This window comes from Loxodonta africana, chromosome 10 (genome assembly GCF_030014295.1).
Source record: "Loxodonta africana isolate mLoxAfr1 chromosome 10, mLoxAfr1.hap2, whole genome shotgun sequence".
Lineage (NCBI taxonomy): Eukaryota > Metazoa > Chordata > Mammalia > Proboscidea > Elephantidae > Loxodonta > Loxodonta africana.
The window spans coordinates 14,585,530-14,603,151 of NC_087351.1; the positions used below are offsets into that span (position 1 = coordinate 14,585,530).

At 40.2% G+C, this 17,622-nt stretch overlaps 1 protein-coding gene across 3 annotated transcripts in view; it reads left to right on the forward strand.

Moving 5' to 3' along the window:
- INO80 (INO80 complex ATPase subunit) overlaps positions 1 to 17,622 on the forward strand; it is a 134,350-nt gene that overhangs the window by 96,540 nt on the left and 20,188 nt on the right. For all 3 annotated transcript variants that reach the window (XM_010598353.3, XM_003418664.4, XM_023558669.2), the window contains exons 27-28: positions 426 to 553; positions 10,389 to 10,483. In XM_010598353.3, the coding sequence (XP_010596655.1) occupies positions 426 to 553; positions 10,389 to 10,483 (223 nt within the window). The remainder of the gene's footprint in view (positions 1 to 425; positions 554 to 10,388; positions 10,484 to 17,622) is intronic.

Genomic DNA, 17,622 nt, shown 5'->3' on the forward strand with positions numbered 1-17,622 from the left:
GGAATGGGCAAAGAGAAATCGTCTCTCAGGTCACTGAGAGCAGAAGCAAGGTGGACGTCACTTGGCGTGAACAGCAGCCTGTAGCTGGTATCCACTGAGCCGGGGGTGCAGAGCAGGGAAGCTCTCCAGTGCCCTGGCTACAGGCGTCTGATGGGGAGCTGCCAGTCGGGAGGGAACTTGCACCTCCCTCACTCAGGATACTTCTTCCAGAGCACGGCTGGGGACGTGGTGGTAATGGTGCTTTGCATTCTTCCTCTAGAGCACTTTCCCGCTCTCACGGTGACCAGCGCCCTCACGGTGACCGGCGCCCTCACGGTGACCGGCGTCCTGGTTGCAGCAGTTCTGGCTGCGTACAGCTTCGCAGTCAGTGGTTTTGCTGCTTCAGTTAAATACACTTTCCCTTTCACCCTTTTTCTTCTCCCCAGGCAAGGAGAGCCTCATCACTGACAGTGGGAAGCTGTATGCCCTGGACGTCCTGCTGACTCGGCTCAAGTCTCAAGGACATAGGGTCCTTATCTACTCCCAGATGACCAGGATGATAGACCTGTTGGAGGTAGGAGAGAAGGGACCTTGGGGACCTAGTACAGCTTGGCGTTTAACTCGCAGGAATCAGATGTCTGTATAATGCCAGTCCTGCTTAACGGGAACCCCAGAAGTCGTCTGTGTGATTTCATGGTCTCCAAAGGGATCAGAAGCAGCGCTGGCAGATGTGGGAGTATGCAAAGGACTGCCAATGAATTAGAACACCCCCTCACTTTCGTCCTTTATTGAGCAAGAAATTCCCTAGTTTTAAAGTAGAGCAGCACCTAGGAATCTTCTTTAAAAATCATCTGCAATTCTGTGTGGAAAACAGGATCTGGGGGTTGGTTTTCTATGTGAAAACCAGGGAGCAATTCAAGCTGAGTTAGCGGAGTGGCTCTCAGCTTACTACATATTGCAGTCACCCGAGGGAGCTTTAAAAAGCACTGACGCCTGATTCCATCCCCAGAGATGCTTACTTAGTAAGTCTGGGATGAGGCCTGGGCATTAAGATGTGTAAAAGCTCTGGAGGTGATTCTAATATGTAACCAAGATTGACCTCCACTGGGGTAGTGGGTTAGCTGTGTTTCACTGTGCAAGGCAGCTTTTGTTGCCTTAATCACTTCCGTGTTGAGGCTCCCCCAGCATGCTTGTCTGAGTACTGTAGTGGCTTATTTGAGGGAAAGGTGGTCATGGATACAGACAGTGGAGAGTGAAAATGAGGACAGATAGTCACAAAGCGCTGGAGTCTTCAGTCTAAGAAAGTTGGAAAGCCACTGGTTGAGATGCTAAAGCACCTGGATGTCAAGGATATATAAACATTCTCATGTCTATCCATGGGTTTTATTTGTATATCTAAGGCTTCACCATCTAACCTCTAACCCTGCTGCTCCATTGGACCATGATCATCTTTATCTAGGAATAAGGAAATAGGTACCACATGAGTGCAAAAGGAATGAAGGGTGGCAACAAGGAAGGGCTTTTAGGCTTTTTGGAAGCCACAGCTGGCTTGCTGAATTTTGTAATGCGTTTATCTGAACTGAATGACAGGCTTCTTCTCATTATCTGAAAACTTCTTTTCAAAAGAGACATAACATGATTTTTGAGGTCAGTTTATCAGTAAGTCTTAAGTTTCATACAGACAGGGCTTTAGTTGCTTGAATGCTGTCGACAGGCCAGACTTTCTGGTTTGTATTATGTGTAGGTCCCCTATTTGTAAATGATGAAAAAAGGCTTATGAGTGACTAAGTTACTGTAGGAAAGGTGATTAAGCCACTGTGTCTGATGTACTCCAAATAAATCCAGTATTCCAGAATAAAAGGATTACCTCTATCTCTAATGTTCTGTTCAAACCAAATGATGCCGACAGCCTAAACAATGAGAGTAACTTACCTGCAGCAGGACTCTTTTTAGGTAAAATGTACTTGTCTTGTCCGGAAGAGCCAGGGAAAAATAGATGAAGCAGACATCTTCAGCTGCTGAGAACTGTAGGAAAAGCGATTAGCTAAGTAAGGCAGATGACCTTTCTTTTCCAAAGCTACGTCAGCGTATCGTGGAGTCCTCAAAGTTGCTTAATATTAAAGGAACGTTCCAAGGGAAAGTGGGCGAGCAACCAAAAACAAACCCTATGTTAACGGAAGGTGAGCTTGAGTTTGAGACAGCCCTTGTTCTGTGTATTGCATTTCTAGGTACTTATTAAATATTACCAAAATAAGTAATTCAAGGTATAATAATGAGTTTTGTTCAGGATGAGTGCTGTACTACCTACCTACTGGGGTCACTTCCCATTTATTTGTAATCCCCCAGTTATTTTGGGGGAATGGACTGGGTGCAGTGGTAAGTGCTCGGCTGCTAGCCGAAAAGTCAGCAGTTTGAACCCACCAGCCGCTCCCAAGGAGAAGGATGTGGCAGTCCATGTGCGTAAAGATTTATAGCCTTGGAAACCCTGTGGAGCAGTTCTCTGTCCTAGAGGGCTGCTATGAGTCGGAATGGACTGGGCGGCAATGGGTTTCGTTCTGGGTTTGGCTGGACTTAGTAGGGCAGGCTTGCAAATAAGGCCTCTTGAAACCTTTGAATGTCAATGCTTCTCTGTACAGGGAATTCTGAATTAGGGAGAAGTAGATTCAAAGCCTGAATTTCATAACTGCTGACGTTCCTTAGTCATGTGCATAACATGCATCTAGGATACTAAAGCCAGAAAATGTTGCAACTGTTTGTTTTACTGAAAAACCAGAATGAAACTCTTGTCTGATGTCCTCAATATCCTACTGTCCTTTTCTCCTATGACATTACATTTCCGAAAAATTCAATATTTTTGTTTGTTTTAATGTTATTTACTCAAATGAACCACATTCAACCAATCTCTATTCCAAGAGATAAGTCTTCAAAATTTATTTTGTGGGCGTGAAATTACAACGCCCACGATGTTTGGAATATGTCTACTCACTTACTGAAATGTAGATGTGTTGTGGATCTTGGGATAGTGCAGGATTAGGTTGGGATCTCTACATTTCTTTACCTTTGAAAGAGTGATAGGAGTTTTCTAGTCACTTTTGTAGTGGAAGCTTTCAGTGTAAACACTCAATAGAGCCATGATTCAGCTGTAGAGCATGGCCTGGGGCATGAGCCTAAGGACCACGTTATGGGAAAGCCCTTCTGTATAGATGCTTTCTGTTGAGTACACTTGAGCTTTTCTGTAACAACATACCTTGACTCTCACCTAGCTTCTTCATTCTCAAAGTTGTTTTTTTCTTCCAGGAGTCTTTTTTCTTGACATGTTGTACCCTGTGTATCAAACAGGAAAAGAAAAGCTTCCAATAAAGCAGGAGTTAGAAACTCACATAGGGACATTGAAGCTCTGTTGTGTAGCTTTTGAACATGTCATCGTCTCTCGTTCGTCCAGTGATTTTGTTGTTGTTCTGTGCCTTAGCCCCAGCTATCTGTTTGTCTGTCTGTTTCTGGAACTCAGAAGAACTAGAAGACAGTAAAAATTCACATGCTTCTACTTCACGAGGTTCCCATTCTGTGAGAAACACTAGTTGCGTGTATCAGATCTTCTTCCCAATAGAATTCTGTATTCAGAAATGTTTTTTCCTTTCCCTTGGTCTCCAAATAACAGATCTGGAAAGGGGATAACAAAGGAGCCTGCTTTATTTCCAGGGCCAGAAATTTTTAGTGTGCCATGGGCAGGAGTCAAGGACATAAATTGGGGAGGATGTAGTAGATCACTGTTATGTTACGGTTTATATTTGCTGGGTCTTGACTGTTGGGGGTGCTATGGAAACAGATATGTTTCCTGTGCAGTTGAGATGGTGGTGTCCAGCTGGACGTCAGGCAGAACTTGTCCTGCCACTGCCACTTGTACCCTAATCCAAAGTTATTTTCTTAGTTGGGAACACTCTTCTCTCCCCACCCCCTAACTCCTCGCCCCCAAATTCTAGTAGTTGCAAAGAGCTTATAACACATTACAGATGACTTGCATATCTCTGGGTTTTCTCTTCCGAGATTCGTTTCTGTCGCCTCAAGCAACTGAGTTTGTAGTTCCAGGAAAAAAGCCATTCCACTCAGTATTTTCTATGTAATACAAAAGTACTTGGAAAGGGTCAGCCAACTGGTGCTGTATGTGGTATGATTGTTAAGTATTGAAACCCAGACAAATCTTGAACTGCACCAATATATGAAAATAATGCAACACAGAATTAAATCCAGAGAATCATAGCTAACAATGACATTTGAGACACTGGGTTGCGTAACTTGCCTAGTCAGCCGTCCAAGTGCAGTACCTCACTGGGAAAGGCTTCATCCTGAACAGACCTTCTGTCATCTATGATCTGGCTTCTCTTCGAACTTCACTTTACCTTTGGGAGCTGTGATTCTGAACATATTGGAAAGTTGGGTATCCTAAAACTGCCCCATGGAATGAAAAACAAATTTGGATCACTATTAACTGTGGTTTTCATTAGCTCTTAGGAATGAGAGAAGAAAGTTTGCCAGCTTACAGTCACGCTATTTATATTTATTCTTCTTAATTCAGCCTTTTTTTGTGTGTGCCAGCTATGAGCAAGGCATTGTGCTAGGCAGATGTAAATATTCTTTAAATGTGATCTTTGACTTGAAGGAATGTGTCTTGAGGAGACATGTTCATATACAAGTAACTGTCAAGTGAACCCTAGTACCAGTAACAAAAATGAAGCATAAAAACAGCTGAGAATAGCAACAGTGGAGACATTTCTTTTTGAGTCACCTGAGGAAGACTTCACACAGACAATGACGTCTGAACTGGACTTAAACAGAATTTCAACCATCAGCAAGAAAGGGATTCCAGCCTAAGGAAGCCAGATATAGAAAGGCACAAGATGGAAAGGTATGAGACATTAGGCGGAAGTAGTCCCGTGTGACTGGAGTATATGGTTAGGTGGAAAAGAAATAACACAGGTAGGTAAAAGGCAGGTTATGGTGGGTCTGTAGAGGTAGACGAGGGAAGGACGGCTGCCATACTTCACTCTCCTTGGTGCAGTCTGCTTGGCCAGCAGAGTGACTGTGATATGTAGGGAGGATCCTGGCTTTCTGCTGGTGATATACCCCAAAGGGAGCCCTGGTGGTCCAGTGGTTAAGAATTTGGCTGCTTACCAAAAGGTCAGTGGTTCAAATCTACCAACCGCTCCTTAGAAGCCCTGTGGGTCAGCCCTACTCTGTTCTATAGGGTCACCCTGAATTGGAATCAACTTGATGGCCGCCAACAATAACAACATACCCCGAAGATGGAGGGAGATATTTCCAGGAAAATAAAGTTACCCCAGGTCCGCAGGTTTGTGGATCATGCTGAGTTCTTCTCCCATATTGTTTTATGAAAGTGAAGTAGAGTTAAAATGAATATCAAAAGCAGCTTTGACATAGAAAAGAAGTTTCAGAATGGAAAGTTGGTGATGCAGCATATAAACCTTTGCCTTTATTTTTTTTAAGTGCCCAGTTATGACTTCTTTATGATGACGATGATGATGATGGATAGAGGTTATAGAAGGACAGAATATATTTAGAACCTTAGGATTAACGAGGTTAGCCGGCCTTTTTTTCCTCTAGTAGCTGGTGAGCTTCTCCATCTGGGAAGCAGTAGAGGAGTTAAACCAAGGGCTTTGGGACCAATCTGCTTAATTTCCAAACCTAGCTGTACCTCTCACTGCCCAGGTCACTTCTGGGCACCTTACTGAACATCTGTAAAGTGGGGGTGGCAAGGATAGCACCTACCTTAAAGGCTGTTGTGAGGGTTAAATAAGCTAAGCCAAACCCCTTGCCATCAAGTCATAGCGACCCTCTAGGACAGAGTAGCTGCCCCATCAGGTTTCCAAGGCTGTAAATCTTTGGATGCAGACTGCCACACCTTCTCCCCATGGAGCGGCTGGTGGTTCTAACCATCGACCTTTTGGCTAGCAGCTGAGTGCTTAATCGCTGTGCCACCAGGGCTCCTTGGATAAGCTAAACCAGGTAAAATATATAGAACAATGACCTTCACTTAGTAAATGCTCAGTGAATGCTAGTCATCGTCCTCATCACCGCTACTGCTTGAGATGGCCTGGGCGTGGGGGTATTTGTTTGTATTTAGTATATTCAGTATACCCTGAAGAAGTGAAAAGACATTTATTTGCTTTCTATCTTGGGTTATGCTAACACTTCTGTTTGCATGCCACTGCTTAAAAAGTAGGACTTACGGATGTGATCCAGAACTCACCTGTCTTCTCACCTTGTGTTGTATTTTATTTATTAGAGGGGCTCAACATAAGGTTTTACTTGTAAAAAAGTATTCCAGTGCTTTAAAAAAAATTTTTTTTTTTAAATAGCTTAAGGATATGTTCTACATCATCGTTTCTCAGATTTAACTGAGCTTTCAAATCGCATATGTTGTTAAATTGCAAATTCTCATTCACTGAGTACGGGATGTAGCCCTCACTCCTGCATGTTAGCAAACTCCAGGTGATGTCAGTGCTGCGTACCTAGGGCCTCACTGAATACCAGGGTCCTAAGGAACTCTGCCCTGCCTTCACTTTGTAGCAGTTGTTCTCAGCTACAGATCTAGAGTATCTGTTGGAATCATCTGTGGAGATTTTTAAAAATAAACCAGTTCAGGCCCTAGCCCAGACCCACAGAGTCAGAATCCCTGGGTTGGGTTCAGGCACCTATATTTGTTAATCCTGGTTGGGAGTCACTACTCAGTGCCAGGGCAGTATCTTGTCCATAAACCCTTTGGTTTCTTCAGTAATGTTTAAAATAAAGTGGTTATCTACTAGAACTGTATAGGCCTCAAGACTTCCTAAATCTTAAAGACTGTAATTCTACTTTAGTTCAAGCAGTATTAAAGCTTACTTTACTATGGTTAGTAGTTATTGATCCACAAGAGTCCCTCGGGAGTAGTAGCATTTGCTTGTTTACTTAAGGAAGGACACTAAATTACGAGACCTATAGTTTTTTTTTTTTTTTATAGGAGGGGAAGAAGGGCTACATTGGGTTTCTCTCTTCTCTTTCCTACTTTAAATGGAAAGAAGGAATTCTGCTTGCTTTGTGAGACTCCAGGATCCTTTTCTGAACTTTTCCTAAATACAAAAAATGGGCATGGATGGGGGACACCGCTGGATTCTACAGAGTGCCTCGTGTAAGGAAAGATTTGGTATTGCTAGCCTTTCTATCCTGTACCCCTCTTTAACGCACAGGAGTACTGAGCATGACAGTTACGACAAACCACAGTAACGTCACGCTGACCATCCAGCAGCAGTCTTCAAACATGAGACTAAATTACAGAGAATTTGGGAATGAATGGAAGTAGTTGTATCGTATTTTTAAAATATCTAGCTGTAAAACTTAGCAAATAGTGTCTTATTAACCAAGTCTCAGCTGCTGGCTTTGAAAAGAATAAAACAAGGCTCTTAAGATGAATCTTAGAAAACCTTTTGGTATAGAGATTGGTATGTAAAGATAGTTTTTGTTTGTTTTCCAGTTAGATTTTTAACAAATATTAAAAACACTGAGTATGATAAAATCATTTGTTGTTAGAATTTTTGTTTTTATTTCAATGAAATTGAATCGTATACTAAATCATTGAATGTTTTTAGGATGGTAAGAAAATCTGAACTAAGAATGCAGTGGCACAGTTTTGGAAGCTAAATCAGAAGAAATTAGGGATTTCTTTCAAAATGAACATTGGATTATATTAAGTAACTTTTCTAAACAACTTGGAATTTTAGAGAGACTTCTAGAAGAGCTTTGATACAGCCAGGATTTGTTAATAAGCAAAATATTGAATTGCTTTTTTAGCTCTATCTTTTAGGTGTTTTTGTATGCATGGGGATGTAGACATTCTCCCCATCCAGTGTTTATGTGGTTTTTTCCATGTCTGTTTACTTACTGTTTTGAAGCTATTTGCTGATATAGAGTCTAAACTTACTTGAGCCTTTTGAAATCCCACTGCTCCCTTGGGTGGGAAAGCTAAGGCTTGGAGCGATAAAAGGAAAAGCTTCACTTCTGCCATCTCCGTAACAGCTTTTCTGTGACCAGGGTTGGCTTGATTACGGACTAGGGTTAATAATCTCTAGGGTTGTGCTAAGGAGCTCTGGTGGTGCAGTGGTTAAGTGCTTGGCTGCTAACCAAAAGGTTTGAACCCACTGGCCACCCCATGGGAGAAACGTGGCAGTCTGCTTCCATAACGATTAACAGCCTTGGAAACCTTACGGAACAGTTCTACTCTGTCCTGCAGGGTCGCTAGGCGTCGGAATTAACTCAATGGCAACGGGTTGGGTTTGGTAGTGTTGTGCTGACCTTGATATATAAAAGATGTGAGCAGCAACATTTACAAGAGGATTCATTCATCAATGCTCTCTTTAGGTTAGAAGTTGTGGTTTGAATACAAAAGAAAACCTGTGCAAGAAACCCACCTTTTTGCTAAACTCCAAATCTATAAGATGTTTCTCTGTAAACTGTCTTGGTGTAGTCGTTATTTTGTACTGTTTCTGGATGGTAACGTTCCCTGATTGGATTAGCTGCCAAGGTATACCAGCTGCTGTTGAGTCATTGTGGCTGATGGTGACCCCATGTGTGTTACAGTAGAACTGCGCTCCACTGGTTTTAATGGCTGATTTTTACAGAAGTGGATCGCCAGGCCTTTTTTTCCCCGAGGTGCCTCTGGGTGAACTCAAAAATCTCCAAGCTTTCAGTTAGGAGCCAGGCACAGTAACCGCTGGCTCCACCCAGGAACTCCAAGGTATAGCTAGCCACTGAAGATCATCACATGTTACCGTTTTTTACCTTTTTTCCTGAATTTCTTATTATCCAAAACTCCTCTACTCTTCTGCTGTTCCATCGGAGAGGTGTACCGCTAAATGTGAGCTTGAAACTTACTTTGATCAAAGTAATATTTTCCGTCCCTCTTTGATTACCAAGGAGCCCTGGTGACGTAGTAGTTAAGAACTCATCTGTTAACTAAAACGTCGGCAGTTCGAAACCACCAGCTACTCCTTGGAAATCCTATGGGGCAGTTCCACTCTGTCCTGTAGGGTTGCTATGATGGCAATAGGTTTGGGTTTTTTTTTTTTTTTTCCCCCTGATTATCGAAGCCATTAAGGAACCACTCTGAAACAGAAAGAAATAGAGGGGAAGGGGGAAAAAAAAAACCCATAAACCGCAGTGAAAATGTCTGCCTCAGTGAGCTTGTCTACCTGTCAGACAGCTTCACCTCACATGTACTCTGTCAAGCCATTGACAAGCTCTTGGAGCCCCCTCACTCTCAGGATTGGCTGCCACATAGACTGCACTGGCCATGCTGAACTGCAGCAAGCTTATGTGCTGAACTGCCTAGCCAGGCATAAGAGCTACAGATGAGAATATTGCAGTAAGAGAACGTTTGACCACAGAAAACTAATGAGCATAAACATTTCCCAAATGTAGAAATGACTAGTCTTTTTTCAATAAAGGTTATTTTAGAACTGAAATAACTTGTTTCATCGTGTTTCTTAAAAACAGGCAGCTGTGTTGAGCTTTTGGTAAGAGTTCCTCTACAAATGAGCTTTTTGTCGTTTAATCAGTGTAATCAGGGCTAAAGAAAGAGGAAGTCAGTAGTCATTTGGACATTATCTTTAGGAGGAATTGCAACTTCTAAAAATGGAGAGTTCTCCTTAAAATCTCCATTCTTAGACGTTGCGGTCCCTTTTACACATGATATCAAGAACACTCTCCGCAGTGGAAAGTTACCTTGAGTTCTGTTCACGCCAGTGCTGGTGCCTCACTTAGTGGTGATGCCTGTTTTGATGGGGGAAGGAAGCCTAGGCTGTAAATTCAAGGACTTTGGTCAGCAAGGGCTTGCTGGGGGAAAACACATCAGGGTGAGTGTTACTGGATATTTCCACAGCTTTCAAAAACATCTGCTTAGTGACTAAAAAGCCATTTTGTTTGGGGATTTTATTTTATGAAATCTACAGAAATCCACAGCAATACGATTAGTTTCCAGGTTGAAATTGAAGGTGGTTGGAATCTTAAGGTTACTCTTGATTTTAACACACTGGCAGTAAACTCATTTACAGAGTAAATTCCCGTGCTTTTTCTTTTGTGTGTGTGTGTATGGGGTAAACATAGGTAACAAAACATTTGCCATTTCAACCTTCTTTACATGTACAGTTCAGTGTACATTAATTAATTACGTTCATCATATTTTCAGCCATCACCGTTATCCGTTTCCACAAATTCCTGTACTTTGGAGATGGCTTTCTTCCCATTCTGGGATATAATGATTTGGCCGAGTATGGATGAGGTAGAAAGTGGGTGAGAATTTTAATACAGTAATTTGCATTCAGACTTATTAAATTTATTACGTTTTATATTCTGATTGGCAGGAATATATGGTTTACAGGAAGCATACCTACATGAGGCTCGATGGCTCATCCAAGATCTCGGAGAGGCGGGACATGGTTGCTGATTTTCAGAACAGGTAACCTTAATGGGAATTAGGAAAGTTTTCATCGTCATTTTCCTCTAGTACTTGAGATGGTGAACTTAAAAGAAGTGCTAACACATCTCTGGTTGTTAAGCAATCCATGATAGGGTTCCTGTCATTTGTAGAGGACACTTAACCTGTTTATTAGTGATTCAAATTACTGCCTAATTCTTTGAGCAATAAAACAAGATTTCTGACTAGAAACCAAGATTCCCTTTGTGTGGAAAATATGTGTGTAGAAAAAAAAGTCCACAAGACTGTATTCCTAGACGTTAACAGTGGCTATCTCCGGGTGTTAACTTATAGTTGATTTTAGTTTGTTTTTTCTTACCCATTTCATTTTGTGTACATTTAAAGAAAATATCTTCTTTTTTTCCCCCACGTTCCCTGTAGCATTGTAGTAGAAAGCCAGTGCGGTACGACAAACTGTGGTAGCGTACAGTCTGTTCAGGTGACATCTCTTACTTACACACCTATCCTGCCTGATAATGATCCTATGAAATTTCAAATACTGCCTGCTAGATGCTGGTGCTTTACAGAGCCATAATTATCCTAAGTGCAGGTTCTCACTATAATAAGCAGAGTCAGGTTACTGCTGTCTCTAAGCGGAAAGCCAGACTCTGCTAGTGACGAGTCTGCTGAGCTCCACCCCTAATTATCTTACTTAGACCTGGAGAACTGAGGAATAGCATCTTAATGTTCTGCAAATCAGAACAGCTTTTGATTTCAGGCTTTTAATTGTGAGGTTTGTTAATATTTAACCTTTGAATTCTTGGGAAGAAGATGGAGCACATAGCCATTTGTATTTAGGTTACAGTTTTTAATTTAATTGTGGTAAAATACACATAAAACGTAACCATTTTAACCATTTTTGAAGTGTACAATTCATAGTATCAAGTACATTTCCAGTGTTGTGCCGCCATCACCATGTTCTCCTTTCAGAACTTTTTCATCATCCCAGACAGGAACTCTGTATGTATGAAACAATAACTAACGCCCCCTCCTCCCTACCTCCAGTCCCTGGTACTATTTATTCTACTTTTAGGAATTTGCCTATCTTGTAAATGTGATCATATAGTATTTGTCCTTTTGTATCTGGCTTTCACTTAGCATAATGTTTTCAGGTTCATTAATATTGTAACATATATAAGAACTTTTTATGGCCAAACAATATTCCATGTTTTCTATATAGCACATTTTGTTGACACTTTCATCTGTTGATGGACATTTGGGTTGTTTTCTACCGTTTGGCTATTGTGAATCATGCTGCAGTGAACACTGGTGTACAAGTATCTGTTGGAGTCCTTGTTTTCAGTTCTGTAGGGTGTATACTTAGGAGTGGAATTGCTGGGTCGTGTTGTAATTCTGTGTTTAACCTTGTGAGGAACTGCCAGACTGTTGTCCACAGCAGGTTTACTATTTTACAGTCTCATCAGCAAGGTTTCGGGGGTTCCGGTTTCTCCACATTCTCACAAGTACTTAACTGTTTTTAGTTTGTTTGTTTTGTCATAGCCATCCTAGTGGGTGTGACATGATACCTCATGGTGATTTTGATTTTGCATTTTTCTAATAAGTAATGATGCTGGTCATCTTTTCATGTGCTTATTGACCACTTATATATCTTCTTTGGAGAAACGTCTATTCAAGTCCTGTGCCCATTTTTTGATTGTCTTTGTTGTTGAGTTATAGGAGTTCTTTATATGTTCTAGATATTATTCTCTTACGAGATATGTGATTTGCAAATATTTTCTCCATTTCTATGGGTTGTCTTTTTACTCTCTTGATAGTGTCTTTAGATGCACAAAAGTAAGTTTCAAAGCATAAGAGTTTTATGGTTTTAGTTCTTGCATTTAGGTCCTTAATCCATTTTGCAGTGATTTTTGTATATGGTGTAAGGTATGGGTCCAGCTTGATTGATTGATTGATTGATTGCATGTGGAAATCCAGTTGTCCCAGCACTATTTATTGAAAATACTTCTTTCCCCACTGGGTAGGCTTAGCACCTTTATTGCAAATCAACTTACTGTATGTATAGGTGTTTCTTCCTGGGCTCTGTATATTCTGTTCCGCTGGTCTGTATGTCTATATGCCAGTACCACAGTTTTGATTACTGTAGCTTTGTAGTAAGTTTTAAAATCATAAAGTGCAAATCTTCCAACTTTGTTCTTCTTTTTCAAGATTGTTTTGGCTGTGAAGGGTCCCTTGAAATTCCATATGAATTCTAGGATTGGTTTTTCTATCTCTGTAAAAAACACCATTGGGATTTTGATAGGGATTGCATTGTCCCTGTATCACTTTGGGTAGTATTGTTATCTTAACAATATTAAGTTTTCCAGTCCATGGACACAGGATGCCTTTCCATTTATTTAGGTTTTCTTTCTTTCTTTTGGAGTGCTGGTGGTGCAGTAGTTAAAGAGCTGACCAAAAGGTCAGCAGTTCGAAAACACCAGCCACTCCTCGGAAACCCTATGGGGCAGTTCTGCTGTGTCCTGTAGGGTCGCCATTAGTTGGAATTGACTCCATGGCAATAGATTTGGTTTTTGGCTTTTTATTTCTTTCAACAATGCTTTTGTAGTTTTTAGTGTATAAATCTTTTGCCTCCTGGGTTAAATTTGTTCCTTTTTTTTTTTAAGTTTTTGATGCTGTTATAAATAGTATTTTCTTAATTTCTTTTCAGATTGTTCCTTGCTAGTGTATAGAAACGGAACTGACTTTGCATGTTGATTTCGTATCCTGTAACTTTGCTGAATTTGTTTATTAGCTCTACCAACCTGTTGCCACTGAGTTGATTCCAACTCATACTGACCCTGTAGGACAGAGTAGAATTGCCCCGTGGGGTTTTCAAGGAGTGGGTGGTGGATTTGAACTACCAACCTTTTCGGTTAGTAGATGAGCTGTTAGCTACTGCACCGCCAGGGCTCCTTATTAGCTGTAACAATTTGTGTGTGTTTGTGTGTGGGCTCTTTAGGGTTTTCTACATATAAGATAGTGTCATCTTCAAACAGATAATTTTACATCTTTCTTTCCAATTCAGATGCGTTTTATAACCTCCCCCCCCCCCCCGCCCAATTGCTCTGGCTAAAATTTCCAGTACAATGTTGAAAATGAGCATCCTTTTTATTGGTTCTCTCATCTTAACCAAAAAAGCTTTCGGTCTCTGAACAATGAGTATTATGTTACCTGTGGGTTTTTCATAGATGCCCTTTATCCTGTTGAGGAAGCTCCCTTGTACTCCTAGTTTATTGAGTGTTTTTACCAGTAAAGAGTGTAGTATTTAGTCAAATGCTTCCTCTGCATCAGTTGAGATGATCATATGGGTTTTTATTTTCCTTCATTCTATCAATGTGGTGTATTAAATTGATTAATTTTTATGTGTTAAATCACCCTTGCATTCTGGGGATAAATCCCACTCGATGGTAGTGTATAATCTTTTTAATATGCTGCTGAGTTTGGTTTGCTAGTGTTTTATTGAGGATTTTTGTGTCTATGTTGTCCTACAGGTTTCTGTTCTTTTAGCATGTTTGTCTGGCTTGGTATTAGAGTGATGTTGGTCTCATAATATCAGCTAAGAAGTGTTCCTCCTCTTCAGTTCTTTGGAAGCATTTGAGAAGGATTTGGTGTTAATTTCTCTTTAAATATTTGGCGGAATTCACCAGTGAAGCCATTCGGTCCTTGGCTTTTCCTTGTTGGGAAGATTTCGATTGTGGATTCAGCCTCCTTGTTACAGATTTTCTATTCTTGATAGTTTGTGATTTCTAGGAATTTGCGCGTTTCATTTAGGTTGTCTAATTTGTTGGTATACAGTTGTTCATAGTATTTTCTTAAAATTCTATTTCTATAAAATTGATGGGAATGTCCTCATTTTCGTTTCAGATTTTAGTAATTTGAGTCTTTTTTTTTTCTTAGTCTAGCTAACAGGTTTGTCAATTTTTTGATCTTTTTTAAGAACCAACTTCTGGTTTTATAAATTTTCTCTATTGTTTTTCTATTCTCTGTTGTGTTTATCTGTGCTGTAAGCCTTATTATTTTCTTCCTTGCCCTTCTGTTTCTAGTTCTTTAAGGTGTACCTTATCCATTGCTGTTGAGTTGATCCCAACTCATAGTGACCCTAGGACTGTCCCATAAGGTTTCCAAGGTTGTAAATCGTTACGGAAGCTGACTGCTACATCTTTCCCCTGTGGAGTGGCTGATGGGTTCATACTGCCAACCTTCTGGTTAGTAGCCAGGCACTTTAACCACTGCATCACCAGGGCCCCTTCTTTAAGACGTACCGTTGGTTTATTGATTGGAGATCTTTCTTCTTTTTAATGTAGGCATTTACAGTTATGAAGTTTCCCCTTAATACTGTTTTCACTGCACCCAATAAATTTTGGTATGTTGTGTATTCATTTGCATTTGCCTAAAGGTATTTTCTAATTTCCCTTGTGATTTCTTCTTGGACTCGTTAGTTATTTGAGTGTGTTGTCTAATTTCCACATATTTGTATATCTTCTGCTGTTACTGATTTGTACTTTCATTCCAATGTGATTGGAAAAGATACTTTTATAATTTAAATCTTTCAAATTCTATTAAGATTTTTTATGGCTTAAGATATGATCTATTCTGGAGATTGATCCATGTGCACTTGAAAAGAACATGTATTCTGCTGTTGTTGGGTGGAACGTTCTGTATATGTGTGTTAGGTCTAATTGGTTTATAGTGTTCAGATCCTCTCCTTATTAATCGTCTGTCTGATTGTTCTATTATTGAAAATGGAGTATTGATATCTCCAACTGTTACTGTAGAATTGTCTGTTTTTTCCTTCAATTCTGTCAGTTTTTGCTTCATGTATTTTAGGACTCTGTTGTTAGATGTGTATAATTGTATCTTCTTGCTGGATTGAACCTTTTATCAGTATTGATGTCTCTTGTAACTTTTTTTGTCTCTTGCAACCTTTTTTGACTTAGTCTATTTTGTCTGACAATAATACAGGCATTCCGGTTCTCCTTTGGTTACTGTTTGCATGGAATATCTTTTTCTGTTCCTTCACTTTCAACCTCTGTGTCTTTGCATCTAAAGTGAGTCTCTTATGAACAGCATGTATAGATGGGTCATGTTTTGTTTTGTTTTTTTTCAATCCACCCTGCCAGTCTCTGCCTTTTAGTAGGAAAGTTAATACATTTACATTTAAAGTAATTACTGATAGGGAAGGATTTACTCTGCCATTTAGCTATTTATTTTCTGTATGTCTCATACATTCCTCCATTCTTTGCATTTACTTGTATTTTTGCAGTGTACCACTTCGATTCCCTCCTTCTTTCCTTTTCTGTATATTTTTTTAGTTGTGTTCTTAGTGGTTACCTTGGGGATTACAATTAACGTCTTAAATTTATAATAATTTAGTTTGAATAGTACCAGCTTAGTTTTAATAATACACAAACACTCCTTCCTATATATCTCCATCCCTCCACCTTTGTATTCTTGTCACAGATTACATCTTTACACATTGTGTATGATTAGCATAGATTTATAATTATTGTTTTATTCGTTTACCTTTTAACTCCAAAGGGGAAGAAAAAAGAAATTACAAACCAAAAGTACAATACTGCTGGCTTCTGTATATACTTACATATTTACCTTTACCAGTGTTCTTTATTTCTTCTTATAGTTTCGAGTTACTGTCTAGTGTCTTTTCGTTTCAAAGTTCTACTCTTATCATTGTTGTGTGCCATTGAGTCAATTCTGACTCATAGCAACCCTCTGTGACAGAGTAGAACTGCCCCGTAGGGTTTCTTAGGCTGTAATCTTTACAGGAGCAGATCGCCAGGTCTTTTCTCCCATGGAGCAGCTGGTCGGTTTTAACTGCCAACCTTTCGGTTAGCAGCCGAATGAGTAACCGTTGTGCCACCAGGACTCCTTTAAAAAGGCGTTAGTAATCATTACTTTTTTAATGACCCGTATTCTATTACCCATATATATACTACTTCAGACTTTATGCATATAGTCAGATTGTTTTGTAGAAAAGTTCTACTGATTTAGACCCCAACCAGAGTATGCTGACTTCTAATGATTTGGGCTTCTGAGTTGTAGAGTGACAGTAGTTCTTCTATCTGATGAAGCTCTAGAGAACTGTGAGATTCAGCGTTCACTATATTTTACAGTGACTTTTTTCTGGAAAAAAAAAATTAGTAGATATGTCTAATTTCTTACCTCTAAAATCACTTGTTTCACCTGTGAAGCAGAGCTATTTGGGCAATTGTGGTAGCGTACAATAGTTTTGAAAAGCTTCGCTCTAAAGGAAGAATATTTTCACCCTTAAGTTGTACTAAGTCTACTTAGTAAATATCTTATTTTGCACAGCCTTTACTAGGAAATCTGACTTGAACCTTCACATTCTACAGCTGAGACTCCCTTAGGGAGCAGTGCGTTTATGCAGTCAGCGTTTTGAGTAACCGTCGTTTTGACACGTGGTGTCTAATATCAGATAAAATGAAAAAGGCACTAAAGCCTCTTTCTGGTCCCTGTCTACAGTAGAACCTGGATGCTTAGAGTTGGGTTTTGGGTAGGAAACCACCTCCCACTTCTCACGTATAGAATCTGAACTGTGCCTGCTCTAACCAGAAGTTTTTTAGACAGACACCTCCTTTGGAGAGTCTGCAGTAGCCCAATATAGAGAAAAAGACAGGTGTTTTTGAAAACAGTAAAGCATGCTTTCCCAAATATTTTTATTATTATTAATGAAACAACATCAAAAGAAAAGTTGTGGTTTCAACTGGAAAGCCCTGTGGCTCAAAGGTCAGCCAGAGTAAACAAGAACTCCTATAAAAAGCCATTTACATTCCCTTCATACAAGATTTATTTATGAGGGATCCTTCCAGGAAAGAGCCTGACTGAGACTAAAGACTGGCCAGGATGTCCTGACTGGACAACATTCAGAGCACGTGACCTGCGTGATCCTAGCAGCCATTCACAAGGACTTTGCTCTCTGGTGCCTTAAACTTTGCTTCCCTTCTTCCTACCCCACGACATTTCCCAAATGAATCCCCCCAGCCGTTAGAACATTCATTGTGGCCCTTTGGAAAATATGAGAAAAAGTGACTGTAATGTGGGCTTTTCTGGTGAGAATGTTGTAGAGCCCCAGTGTCTTCTTTCAT